Source organism: Nicotiana tomentosiformis, chromosome 3, assembly GCF_000390325.3.
Source record: "Nicotiana tomentosiformis chromosome 3, ASM39032v3, whole genome shotgun sequence".
Taxonomy (NCBI): Eukaryota; Viridiplantae; Streptophyta; class Magnoliopsida; order Solanales; family Solanaceae; genus Nicotiana; species Nicotiana tomentosiformis.
In genome coordinates, this window is record NC_090814.1 from 104,775,406 (window position 1) to 104,790,103 (window position 14,698).

At 34.7% G+C, this 14,698-nt stretch overlaps 1 protein-coding gene across 3 annotated transcripts; it reads right to left on the bottom strand.

The window, feature by feature from the left end:
* Positions 1–6,093: 6,093 nt before the first annotated feature.
* Positions 6,094–11,489, bottom strand: LOC104113073 (uncharacterized). 3 transcript variants are annotated; one of them, XM_009623162.4, is made up of 7 exons: positions 11,306–11,489; positions 11,008–11,149; positions 7,719–8,211; positions 7,211–7,386; positions 6,764–6,787; positions 6,539–6,662; positions 6,094–6,421 (listed from the first exon to the last, which is right to left on the bottom strand). In XM_009623162.4, the coding sequence occupies exons 1-6, from the start codon at positions 11,346–11,348 to the stop codon at positions 6,551–6,553; spliced, it is 990 nt and encodes a 329-aa protein (XP_009621457.1). In that variant the 5' UTR covers positions 11,349–11,489; the 3' UTR covers positions 6,094–6,421; positions 6,539–6,550. The 3 variants fall into 3 exon arrangements, with proteins under 3 accessions (XP_009621457.1, XP_009621459.1, XP_009621458.1); XM_009623164.4 differs by having other exon boundaries at positions 10,980–11,149; positions 11,306–11,444; XM_009623163.4 differs by lacking the exon at positions 6,764–6,787 and having other exon boundaries at positions 11,306–11,488.
* Positions 11,490–14,698: the final 3,209 nt, after the last annotated feature.

A 14,698-nucleotide genomic window follows, 5' to 3' on the forward strand; every position in this document is an offset into this window, starting at 1 on the left:
GAACTTATCTCACATCTTCTTGTAGCCGAGCAACATAATGGGCTATTAATGAAAAATTATGAAAGCCGACCTACTGGTTCTTGTCCATTCTCTGAAGTGAATAAGACGAACTTCCACCAAGCTAAGTGTGGAAGAGGACGTGGCCCCAGTCGTAGTCATGGCCGTGGTCAGGGAAGAAACTCTAATCATGGTAATAATAATACACCAAAGAACCCTCCTAACCACCAGTAGTGGAAAAGAAAGGAACAAAAGCATGAAGCGGTGCAAGCAGCAAAGCCAGAAAATGCATGCTATAGATGTGGAGGAAAAAGGCACTGGTCACGTACATGTCGTACGCCAAAGCACCTGGTTGAGTTGTATCAAGCCTCCCTGAAGAAGACAGAGAAAAATATTGAAGCAAATTTTATTTCTGAAGATAATTTAGACTTCATGCATTTGGATGTAGCTGATTACTTTGCACTCCCGGAAGGAGAAACAAGTCATGTGATCGGTGATGAATCTGTAGAGATGTAAATATTTTAATTTTTGTTATTTGTTGTTGATAGTATGGTTATGTAATTGTTGTACATAAATAAAAGTTATGCTTTGATAATGATGTTTACTATCATATTTATTTTGTTTATGTCATTTTGAAGAATATGAATAATCCTCAAATTATGTTTGGATCAAAGACCAATCATGAAGATATTTGTGTAATTGATAGTGGAACAACTCATGCCATATTCAAAGATCAGAAATATTTTTCTTATTTGCATAGGGAGAAAGCAAATGTTTCAATAATTTCTGGTAATATAAGTTTAATTGAAGGCTCCGGAAGAGCCACTATATTTCTGTCTAAGGGAATAAAACTTATAATATACAATGCATTATTCTCCTCCAAGTCCCGAAGAAACTTGTTGAGTTTTGTGGATATCCGCTGAAATGGGTATCATGTTGAGACAATAGATGAAATTAATATGGAATATCTTTGAATTACGAAGAATGTTTCTGGCCAGAAGAGGATTGCAGAAAAGTTACCAACTTTATCTTATGGATTATACTATTCAAAGATTAGTACAGTTGAAACACACTCTATCGTAAACCAGAAGTTTACTGATTCAAATATTTTTATGCTTTGGCATGGCCGTTTGGGCCATCCTGGATCAATAATGATGAGACGAATTACTGAAAATTCGAGTGGGAATCCATTAAAGAACCTGAAGATTCTTACAAATAATGAATTTTCTTGTGATGCTTGTTATCAAGGCAAAATGATCACTAAACCATCACCAATGAAGGTTGGCATTGAATCCCGTGCCTTTATAGAACGTACACATGGGGATATATGTGGACCTATTCACCCACCAAGTGGGTTGTTTAGATATTTTATGGTCCTAATAGATGCATCTTCAAGATGGTCTCATGTGTGCCTACTATCATCTCGCAACCTGGCGTTTGCAAAGCTATTAGCCCAAATTATCCGATTAAGGGCACAATTCCCAAATTATCCTATAAAGGCTATTCGCCTTGATAATGTTGGAGAATTCTTATCTCAAGTTTTTGATGATTATTGTCTATCAGTTGGGATACAAATTGAACATCTTGTATCTTATGTTCATACTCAAAATGGCCTTGCATAGTCATTTATTAAATGCCTGCAATTGATAGCAAGACCACTACTTATGAAAACAAAATTGCCCACTACTCTTTGGGGTCATGCTATCTTGCATGCAACATCACTTATCCGTCTCAGACCGACACATTATAATAAATATTCTCCGTCACAATTAGTTTTTGGTCATGAACTAAATATTGCCCATATACGAATTTTTGGATGTGTTGTATATGTGCCAGTAGCACCACCACAACGCAGTAAGATGGGCCCGCAGAGAAGATTAGGAATATATGTTGGGTTTGAATCACCCTCTATTATTCGCTATCTTGAACCATTGACGGGAGATTTATTTACTGCTCGATTTGCAGATTGTCGGTTTGATGAAACAAATTTCCCATAATTAGGGGGAGAGAAAAAGGAAATCAAAAGAGAAATTATGTGAAAAGTTTCATCATTATCCCATTTTGATCCACGTACCCCTATATGTAATCAGGAGGTCCAGAAGATCATTCATTTAAAAAATATAGCAAATCAAATGCCAGATGCGTTTACTGATTTGAAAATGATAACTAAGTCACATATCCCTACAAAGAATGTGCCTATCCGAATGGATGTCCCACCAGAACCATCTACTAGCATGAGAGCTAGTGAACCTAAAGGACGCCTGAAGCGTGGTAGACCTTTGGGTTCTAAGGATCGAAATCCTCAAAAAAGAAAAACAACAAATGATCAAAACGATACTATGAAGGGATCCCCAGAAGAGATCCAAGATCTGATTAGTTCTGAGATTTCTGAAGAAATCAATGAACCCGAGACTCAAGTGAGTGAGAAGCTTTTAATAAGTTCTACCGGTGAAGGGATTAATTTATATTGATCTGAAATAGTGGTGGATAATATTTTTGCATATAATGTTACACTTAACATTATGCAAGATAGTGAGGATCTTAAACCTCGATCTGTCGAAGAATGTCGAAAAAGATCTGATTGGCTAAAATGGCAAGAGGCAATTCAATTAGAATTGAACGCACTTGCTAAAAGAGAGGTCTTTGGACCAGTAGTCCAAACACCTACTGGTATAAAACCAGTTGGTCATAAATGGATTTTTGTGCGAAAAAGGAATGATAAAAATAAAATTGAAAGATACAAAGCTCGCCTTGTCGCACAAGGATTCTCACAACGGCCTGGAGTCGATTTTGATGAAACATATTCACCTGTTATGGATGCCATAACATTTCGATATCTCATCAGTTTAGCACTATATGAAAAGCTTGAAATGTATCTAATGGATGTAGTTCCAGCTTATCTGTACAGTTCACTTGATAATGAAATTTATATGAAAATTCCCGAAGGACTTAAAATGCCTGAAGCGAATCCAAAATCTCGGGAAATATATTCAATCAGATTATAAAGATTTTTGTATGGTTTAAAGAAATCTGGGCGTATGTGGTATAATCGCCTCAGTGAATATTTGCTTAAAGAGGGTTACATAAATGATGTTATTTGTCTATGTATTTTTATAAAGAAAATGGCATCAAATATTGTTATACTTGTTGTTTATGTTGATGACATAAATCTTGTAGTAACTCGAGAAGAGCTCCAAAAGGCAATTGAATATCTTAAGAAAGAATTTGAGATGAAAGATCTTGGAAAGACAAAACTTTATTTTGGTCTGCAAATTGAATATATAGCAGACGTGATCTTTATCCATCAATCTACCTATACATAAAGGGTCTTAAAACGCTTTTACATGGATAAAGCGCACCCATTGAGTACACCAATGGTTGTTCGATCACTTGAAGTGAATAATGATTTGTTCCCACCTCCAGAAGAGGATGAGGAACTCCTTGGTCCCGAAATACCTTATCTTAGTGCAATTGGTACACTTATGTATCTTGCTAATGCTACAAGGCCTGACATAACATTTTCTGTTAATTTACTAGCAAGATATAGCTCTTTTCCTACACAGAGACATTGGAACGAGATTAAGCATATATTACGATATTTAAAGGAAACACTTGATATGGGTTTATTTTATTTTAACAAAGGTAGTGCAGATCTTGTTGTTTATGCAGATGCATGTTATTTATCTGATTCACATAAAGCTCGATCTTAAACCGGGTACGTGTTTACATGTGGAGGTACTGCCATATCATGGCGCTCCACAAAGCAATCTATTATTGCTACTTCTTCAAATCATGCTGAGATAATAGCTATTCATGAAGCAAGTAGGGAATGCGTGTGATTGAGATCTGATTCATTTTATTCAAGAAAAATGTGGTTTGAAATGTGATAAAAGATCCACAATTTTATACGAAGATAATGCTGCATGCATAGCCCAATTAAAGGGAGGTTTTATAAAAGGAGATAGAACGAAGCACATTTCACCAAAATTATTCTATACACATGATTTTCAGAAAAATGGTGACATTGATGTGCAACAAATCTGTTCAAGTGTCAATCCGGCATATTTATTCACTAAATCTTTGCCAACTTTAACTTTTGAGAAGATGGTATACATGATTACAATGCAGAGACTCAAATATTTGAAACAAGGTTTTTATGAGGGGGAGTAAAATACGCGCTATACTATTTTTCCCTTACTAAGGTTTTTTCCACAGGGTTTTCCTTATAAAGGTTTTAATGAGATAACTAGTTATGCGTATTACTAAATATGTGTACTCTTTTTCCTTCACTAGGATTTTTTCCCACCGAATTTTTCCTAGTAAGGTTTTAATTTGAAAATAAGCTTCCTGAAGAAGCTTATCTATATGAGACTTTGCCATAATTATGTTTATCTATTTAGTACTCTATTGGAAATAAGTCTCTTGAAGAAACTTATCCTTTCAGTACCCCGTTATGGATAAACATCACACCCAATAGAAGATTATCTATATCTGGTACAATGAGCTTATTATTTTGGTACCCTGCTATGGATAAATATTACCCCCGGTAGAAGATTATCTATATCTGGTATAATGAGCTTATCCTTTCGGTACTCCGTTATGGATAAACATTACCCCCGGTAGAAGATTATCTATATCTGGTAAAGTAGCAACTTGCTTTCTTCTATAAATAGAGGAGATTTCATTTCATTATGTACATAAGTTTGAAGTTTGAATAATATATTAGTTTCTCTCTATACTTGTCTTTACTTTACGGTCTTTATTTTATAACACTCATATATTTGTTTAGTTTTTCTTTTTTCTTTTTCATTTTTAAGTTTTGTCATAAGAATATTTATAGCACCATTGGCAAATTTCACTTCTTCAAATACACACAAAGATCATCAACTTTAAATTGGACACAAACTTATCCAAAACTAATTATGTCTACTATTGTCCCATACAATTTTTTAGGTTGCATTTTTAAAAAAGAAAAAGAAAAAGTTGAAGATGAATTTTTGCGGAAAAATTGCAGTTTTCAAAAAGTATTAATTTTATTTTTTTCTCTTTTTGCAAAAGTTATTTTTCAGCTAAACGGCAATACTAATAATTTCTCAACTTTTATAAAGACTAATTTTCTTTTCTCTTTTGGTAATTCATTGAAAATTATTTTTTGCAAAGAAAAATACAACTAATTTCGGCCAACCAATCAATTTTGTATTTTTCCCAATATCTTTTAAAATGCCAAATAGTGCTTAATGGCGGATAATGTTTAATAGTGAATAATACTTAAGATGCCGAATAATTTTTAATGGCAAAAAATACTTAATAGCGAATAATGGTTAACCTTGAATATTGCTTAACATTGATTTTTCCTTTTTGTTTGCAAAAGTTATTTTCCAGCTAAACGGCAAAAAACAATTTATTCAATTTTTACCAAGACTGAAAAACTTCCGTTGAGAATGGATTTTGCAAAAAAAGAAATGAAAAAAGAATTGCAAAAACTCATATACAGGCTAACTATTTTTAGTGTGCTAGGGTGTTTCTTGCATTAGCATTTTCATTAGTCTCAACAATAACAGATTTGATCTTGCAATTGACATTTGAGGCAGAACCGCAGAATGAAATGTACACTAGCAATGAACTATTTATCTGCATATTTTATCCTCATCTTGGGTTATTTTACACTTGACAAAATTAAACAATTCAACTTCCCAGCCAATACGTGTTACCAAGGGCCAACAAAAGGATAAATAAAAACCTTGTTTTTAGTGTGTTTGGCCAAGCTTCTAAAATTCAACTTATTTTGAAAAGTATTTTTTCTCAAAGTTGCTTTTCTCAAAAATACTTTTGGTGAAAAATAATTTGTGTTTGACTTATTAATTTGAAAAGTATTTCTGAGCAACAATTAGTGTTTGACCAAGCTTTTAAAAAATATTTCTAAGTGTATTTTTCTCAAAAAGTATTTTTCAAAAAGTGCTTCCGGAAAGAAGTTACGTTTTTCTGCTTCTCCAAAATTGCTTCTGTTTCTACTCAAAAGCACTTATTTTTCTTCTAAAAGCTTGGCCATGAAGAAAAAAAAAACCTTCAAAAAAATGCGCCTTTTTCTTTAAGCACTTTTGGTCTTGAAAAAGCTTGGCCAAACAAGCTATTAGTATTTACATGAACATGCATCTCCTCAGTGAGGATAGTTTTACACCATCACCCATATAACATTTCCATTGCGTTCACCTACTACAACAATTCTGTCCTTCCTAGAGGCTCCTATCTTGAAAAGGGAAAACAACTATTTCAAGACTACAACCCATCTTCAGATTCTCTCACCATTGATCATTTACTAAGAATTAAATGGTTACATCGTATAGACTTGGCTGCATAACACACAGTAAGATTTCTCAAGTCGGCGTAAATTCTGTCCATCTACATCTTGTTCTGGAAGCTAACTCTGCAGAACCACAAACGTCTACATTTAGAGGAAGTGATAAGGGAACTCGTAGCTACAACAACGGACGATAAAAACAGTATGATATCTAAATGGATGAATTCAAAAGGTAGAGATCACCTAGGCACTAATTTACTGTTTCCTCCACATGTTGAGGATTCCAGCTGCAAGAGACTTCAGATTCCTCCACATAGATGAATTGCTTTCAGCTTGTGTATCAGCCTTGTGCTCATTGGATAATTCCCTATATGAAGCTAGTTCATGTCAGATAAGGTGTAAACATAGACTCATCATATATAAATGATTCTATATGAAAAACCAATAAACTAAAGCAGGATTGGACACCTCTGATTGGCCTTCTCTGCTGATCTGTCAAATGCAAGCATATAAGCATAATTATGAGCTGATTTAAGATGCCCTAAGCTAAGAATAATCAATTCCGAGTTTAACTGCATCAACCAGTTAATCAATTTTAACCCACATTTTGATGCTTGAAATAATCAACTTTTCATTATTTGCTTGACTGATTCTGCACCTTTGAACTACTCCAAAGTGTAATACTGTAAGTCTATCACACATTAAAATGATACTTCGAAAGGAAAGATGACAAGTCCAATTTGTGCAAGTCATAGTCCAATTATTACTAGTATTATTATAATAGTAATTAATCATTGCTATATTAAGAGGTTTCTGTTTTTTTGTGTGGAGGGGTTTGTGGGGTGGGGGTGGTGAGGATAGGACAAGACATAGCATCCGTCAACAAATATTGACAGACACAGATAACCAGGTTACCTTGTAGGCTCTTCCAATTCAGGTGAACGTTTTTTCTCATCCGTCAGCTTCAGGCCATCAAATTTGAAAGTTTCCATAGTGGAGACTTTCTGTTTTATGTTAGTCTCAGGTTCCTCAGAATGTGAAAAGGTTTCTAGCTCTGGTTCAAGAACTTGTGCAGCAGCATCTTTATTATCCTGCATTAGAAACTTATTTATTTTACCACATGCAAGATACAAGAGGAAACATGGGAAAATGTAAAAATTCAGATTCATGAACTTTGAAAGGAAATAGATAGTAAGATAGCTTGCCATGTCTTTTTTCCTTTAAAACCTGATTTTGTGGAGCCCTCAGAAGAGGATTCAAAGCCTATTTGAAAAATCACCATAGTGGTGGATAATGATGAAGTCATTGTACGTCTTACAATTACTATAAATTCAAATTCAAGAACTCTTAACAGGGACAAAAATGTGATCAAATTTCAATATCAGATGAACTCAAAGAGCACTGAGTTCTATTGCATACTTACACTTCCAGAAATTCTTGACATCTCCTGCAAGAAAGACTTCTCTGCTGCAATTGGAGTTTGTGGCTTTGCCCCTGCCTCATAGTTGCTATTAGTATCGCCATCTATGGTTAATGGTTGAGCTTCTTGAGATATGCCTACATCAACTGCTTGTCGATCACTTAGGATTTCTTTGAGTTCAGGTGAGGTCTTCCTGTTCTGAGTGAATTCTTTTTCCAATGAAATCCCATTTCTTAACGGACCATCTTCGCATTCTCCATGTTTGAGAGCTGTTGCAATGCTTAAAGTCTCTTCAACTTTGGTCAGTAATTTGTCCTTCCTAGTTGCAGCTTCTCCTGCGGAAGCTTCTTTAACCACAGTGACTTTATGTTCAACTGGCATTTTAGAATTGTACTGCAGTTCTTGTACAAGCCTCTTGATAGTGTAATACGAGCCACCAACTTCTTTCATTGCCTTCTTAGTAGGTGGAAATTTTCCACCATTCATGGCTCTATATCTGCAAAATGGATAATAGATGATTAGCTGACCTTAAACTTCAGAACTCCACCGTAAAACCTGCAAACCAAATTAAGGACCTGCTTCAATGTGTACACATTAGTTATAAGCATTCATTATTTGCACTTGATGCTATGTAAAAGTGGTAAAGGAACAGATATAGACCTAAATAGTAGTTTGATGCTATGTTGAATGAACTCTCCAAAATGTTGCCGCACCCGTGTCGGATCCTCCAAAAATACACTACCTTTGGAGGAGGCGACATGCACCCTGCGACATTTTCGGAGGGTCCGAGCAACATAGGTCTGATTGACATAAAAACTATTCCAAAAGAAAATATGATCAGGACTAGTGGTGGCAAAATGGTTAAAATAAAATAGTTAACCACCCATATTATCCACTAAAAAATGGGTTGGATAATGAATTTTTTTAAAACGGGTTAATATGGATAAGAACCATATTATCGATGTGGAAAATGGATAACTAATGGGTTTAACTTTTACATTTGTAAAGACTCATATTGGGGGTTCCTCAAGTTTGGGAGATTAGGAATTCTCCCAAGAGTGATCATATTCAAGAAGTCATGGATAATATACCCATATTATCCGTCGGTTAACCCGTTTTTATCCGTATTAAATATGGGTTTGGTCGGATAATTTATCCGTTTTTTCATTAACCGCTTTCGATCCGTCCCATATCCGACTCGACCCGCCCGTTTGCCACCCTTAGTCAGGAGTATAGGCAATTTTATTCCACCTGAGTACAGACAACAACAACAACAACCACCCAGTATAATCCCACTAGTGGGGTTTGGGGAGGGTAGTGTGTACGCAGACCTTACCCCTACCCTGGGATAGAGAGGCTGTTTCCGATAAACCCTCGGCAGCCCTCCCTCCAAGAACTCTCCACCTTGCTCTTGGGGTGACTCGAACTCACAAACTCTTGGTTGGAAGTGGAGGGTGCTCACCACTAGAGCAACCCACTCTTGTCCCACCTGAGTACAGAGAAGATACAAAATCTCTACACATCAGCTGTAATATCCTTATAGACAACCAGGAGTACTCACAAATAAATTCTAACTCGGTTCAGACACAGGTTCGATGACTTTCAATACTAAGGTTCCCGTAATCCAGAGACAACAATACCTTTTAGGAACTCCTAAAGGGCATCCAGGAGCACTGTCATGATTGACACATCAAAAGCGACTATTCAGTAACATTGCCAAAGAAGATAATATATCGCGTAGCCCCTTCATCTTTCCGCACTACCACTAGTGTTTTTCTCTTACTTATAAGTAAATAGAAGAAAATTAAATCAAAGAACACTTCAAGAGATCAATAAATCTAGAAAATATATGCTTCATTTTCCATGAAAATGAGAGTAACATATTCTTGTTGATTTAGCAGACTTCCAAAAATCAAAACTAAGCACAAAAATTTTCATTTATACTTCTATAAATCTGCTCTGCCCCTAGGATCACCAATTCACTTGGCCATAGTCCTATTTGTTGCTTTCAGAGATCAACCAAATAACCAATTTAAGAATGCTATCTTTTTTGCTTATCATCAATTCCATCAGTAAGAGAATGAGTTCATTGGTTCACTTATACAGTGAGAATGGATCTCACTAGTGTAGATCAACCAAGAGAAAAAGAGCATCATACAATCATTAGAACTCCACCAGGTCATTGATACAGTACAAAAAGAGGTCATATAACAGGTTTTTGCAGCCAAATCTAGAAAAAGGACTCGAAAGACGCAAGGGAAAACCTTCTGATGAAGCATCCACGGGGAGGGATACAATTGAGAACAATGATTTCCAAGAAAACATGTGTTGATTATCTTGGTGCCATATCTGGATACATGATACTTTACACAAGTTAATTATTTGAGGAGGGAAGAAACGGGAATGTTCCAACAAGAGGTAAAATACTCTCCACCATATTCAAGAACCCTAACGGAACCTCACCCTTTTCCCTCCAAATTAGTCAACCAAATGCTTCAATCACCAAACTGAATAAAACGGAGGAAACTTTATTTGTATAAGATGGTGATGAAGATCATGTCTTGGCTCCCCTTAATAATGAGTAAAAACTAAGACATAATTATCCAATATCCAATTTTATTTAGCCTCCATAAATTTTCATATATGAAACTTCACTCTCTAATGACTTTCGAATGAAATTCAGAGCATTCTTTATGCCTATTTGCTTAGCTGTAGCCCATTGCATCAGTTGTTCCCAATTTGTCAACGTCAAGTATAAGGGTTGGATTTGAAAATACCTCCAGCAAAATTTGTCACACAGGTCAAATAATGTATAGCACCAAACTTCAGAATTTGGGGACTTGGGTGCCTAATTTTCCATTTGTTTAGTCATGTGAGTGCAACAATAGAGTTGCTCTTCCGGTGATTGTAGGTCACGGTTCGAGGCGTGGAAACAACATTTTTTGCAGAAATTTTAACAGGAAGGCTGCAGGTATATGTCCACTCTCTCACTACCCCACACTAGCCAATGACAGATGTAGAGCACAAGTACTGGGTTCATCTTAACCTAGTGGTTTCGACACTAAGTATAGATACATATTTGAAAAATCACCAGAATTTTAACAAATATTAGATTCTAAACCCATAATTGCAGAAGTGTAATGGGGGCATTAGTAAAACATAAAGGTTGAAACCATCAAATTAAAATCATGGATCCGCCTCGGGCCACTAACTGAAAAGCACTAAGCCCTTGTAAACACAAGAAAAGAGAAGCAAAGAGTCAACCTAAAAAGAAGGGAAAACGATATAATACTTGTTAACAAAAGCTTCCACCATTGCTTTCCTTTCATCCTTTGATACCCTTTTGCGTTGCCTTTTAACTGCCGCTAAATCCGACGGAACAGTGGAAGCAGCATACGACTTCCCACGAACTGAATTTGAAGCACCATCAACAACTACAACAGATTATGCATGCATTCGTTATTTCCTAGGATTACTTTTTGCTCAAAATGTTGATGATCCCAGGATACTACTTTACAGCCAGATGCCCAGATTAACCAAAATAAATAAATAAATACTAGTAATAAAATTCAAGAGAAGAAGAAAAATACCTCGTTTGAAGAGATTTATAGAGAGTCGCCGAACAATCTGCATCTCTAAGTATATAAAATCAACCCAACAGTATACACATAATAATATATACTAATATATTTGAAGTGAAAGCTTTGAAAGTGAAGGAGTAGGCGAAGGAGGGTTTAAGATTCCAAAATTAATCTGTTTCACTTTGGGGACTGAGGTTTAAGACAAGCTCTAGAAAATTATAAGAGGGCGTTTTTTTTTAATTTTTTCCCCTTTAAAGGGTTCTTTTTTACTTTACTTTTTTCGGAAAGAGGGCTCTTTTACAGTCAACCACTTGATAACATCTTCATTATAAATATCATTTTTTTCTGGTTAGTGTTAGTGTTGTAAAACTATTAATAAATGTGTATGTTCACTGGTGCCAATACTTTCGTCCATGACGCAAATAACATACCATTACTCATCACTATTTTGATGGTAACGGCCACACCTTTATAACCCTTCCCATGATCTCAATTGTTAATGTCATGTTTAAGATAATGCTTTTATAATATTCTATATAATAGTATAAATAGAGGGATGAAATGTGATATGAGACACACTCGAACACTTGATAAAAAAAAAAATTATCTCTTCTTCTTTTATTCTATTACTTATTTTCTTGTTTTATATTATTATTGTGAACCACATTTCTTAATACGTTATCAGCACGAAGTTGAGCTCTTTTCGTTGTTCAAGCGTATCTATTCATTCTGTTTTCTTCGTTGTATATTTTGATTTCATGATTAATGTATTTAGTATGCAGTTTTATAATTTCTCACATCTCTGGACATGTGTAAAAGTAGAGAATTCTATGTTTCTTTATTTTAAGTTGTTTGCATGATTGTCACGTGAAAGTTGCTAATTTTCATGTTAATAGAATGGATTGAGAAAAGAACACTTGATTTATGTTTTTCGACATTTGAAATTGTGTTAAAGTTATTATTTTTGTTCTAGGTAACATTAGATATATTAATAATTTGAAAAAAATAGTATTCTTTTTTATGGAATTATCACTTTAGTGTATAAAAATCACAAATTTGATATTATGTCAATCGTTTCTGTACGCTATTATCCTAATAATTTTTAATTATTTATCTTCTTTGATAGTTTTCACTATGTCGAATTTGTCAAAGCTTGAGTTTGTGGCACTTGACATTTCTAGAAAGAATTACCTATCATGGGTTCTCGATGTTGAGATTCACTTAAGCCGCTAAAGGTCTTGGTGACACCATTACTCAGGGTAATGAGGCATCAAGTCAGGACAAAGCGAAGGTCATGATTTTCCTTCGACGTCATTTGGATGAAGGTTTGAAGGTTGAATATTTGACAGTGAAAGTTTCACTTGAATTATGGATTGGCCTGAAGAAAATGTATGATCACCTTAAGGCTACAGTATTGCCACATGCTCGATATGAGTGGATGTACTTACGGTTGCAAGATTTTAAGACCGTAAGTGAGTATAACTCTGATGTATTTCGAATAACTTCCCAATTAAAATTATGTGGGGATGTTATGAATGAAGAGGATTTGTTGGAAAAGACTCTTACGACTTTTCATGCCTCAAATATGGTATTACAACAACAATACCATAAAAGGAGTTTTAAAAAGTATTCTGAATTGATCTCATGCCTTCTAGTGACTGAGCAACATAATACACTTTTGATGAAAAACTATGAAGCCCGTCCCACAGGGTTAGCTCCAATTCTTGAAGCGAACATGGTAGCGAGACGTGATAAGTATGAAAAAAGATAAAATAATTATCATGGCCATATGAATGTACGTGGGCATGACAATGGTAAGAGATGATATAATAATCGTCATCGTGGTGGTCATGGAAAATAAGAAAACAATATGGGTTTTCAAAACAATCCTTTAAGAGGCAAAAACGGTAACTGCCACCGTTGTGACATGAAAGGTCATTGGAAAATTGAATGTCATGCACCTAAGCATTTTGTCAGGCTTTATCAAAACTCCATCAAAAGAAAGGTAAATAATGTTAGAGCATCTTCTGCTAATGCCCAAGTGGAGTCTCACTTAACCTTTAAAAATAATTTTGAGGCAGGGTCTTCAAACAAAAATGATGATAATGCCGAGGCAAATCTTGCTTTAAATGATTATGATTTTGAAGGTCTCGATGATCTTACTCATTTGGAATTTGAAGACTTATTTGGGGATCAAAACTAAAGTTTGATCATTTTGTCGGGGAATGCAATTATGTTTTATTTTTATATTTAATATTTTTTTATTTCGTTCTAAAGTTGTTTTTATTTTCAAGTAGTACTTTGTCTTATGTTGTTGTTAATGTTGTTAGTTTTTCTATATTTCTTATGGTGCACTTTTATTTTTTTATGAAGAAAATAAAATTCTCTAGACTTCAATTGGATCCAAGACAAGTAATGAAAATTTATGTATTTTGGATAGTGCTACAACTCACACAATATTAAGAGAAAAGAATTTTTTTCTCTTATTTGGTTATGAAAAAGGCCTATGTTAATACAATATCTGGTAGTACTGACGAGCGTAAAATACAATACGAAATTAATACTCGCTAGCTAAAGATAGTATAATTAAATTATCATCTCCACAGGGATTGGATTTAAATAATGCTCTAGTAATTTCTGGTTTAACGTTATTCAAGACGATCAAAACATGATTTTGAAGGACTACTAACTATGATTAACTACTAAAGTAAAGCAATTGACAATTGACTGCCAAGAACTAGAGATTAGCAGAGTTGGGTTTTTATTAATGTGAGGAATAAGGGTTACGACATGACAGGTGAAAGATAACTATTTTGGATCTAACTCTAGTTAATTCACTCTATTGTTCTAATGATCCTCACGAATTCACTCGATGATTATTCAAACATATAGCCAAGACTCCTTTCTCGATTAAATCTTAACTCTACGAGGTGAACTAATATAAGCATTGTGAAAATATGCAAGCATGCGTTAATGGAGTAGTTTTCATGAAAACGTCTGTCGAATATTCTCCTAACTTGATTTAATCAACAATTCAACAAGCGCTTTCGATTACTTAAGAGAATCACTGAATTAAACCAAATAAAATAATGCAAAGATAATCACCAAAATATTCATCTTTCGATTAAGTAAACCGGTGAATAAAGTTGCAACAATTCAAAGCCCCATAAACGAATTCAAGCAAAGAACTAGAGTTAGAATCCACAAATATTTATCAAAACACCATACACATCAAACCCTAAGGGAAACTACTCCATAATCATGAAAGAAGTCATTAGAAATATAATTAAAGAATAAGAAAACATCAATCTAACGTTACAATCCAAACTCCCATATTGAATTGATGGAAAGATGACGAAATCCTATGTCTTCTAACCTCCAATATATGCTCTCCCAAATCTT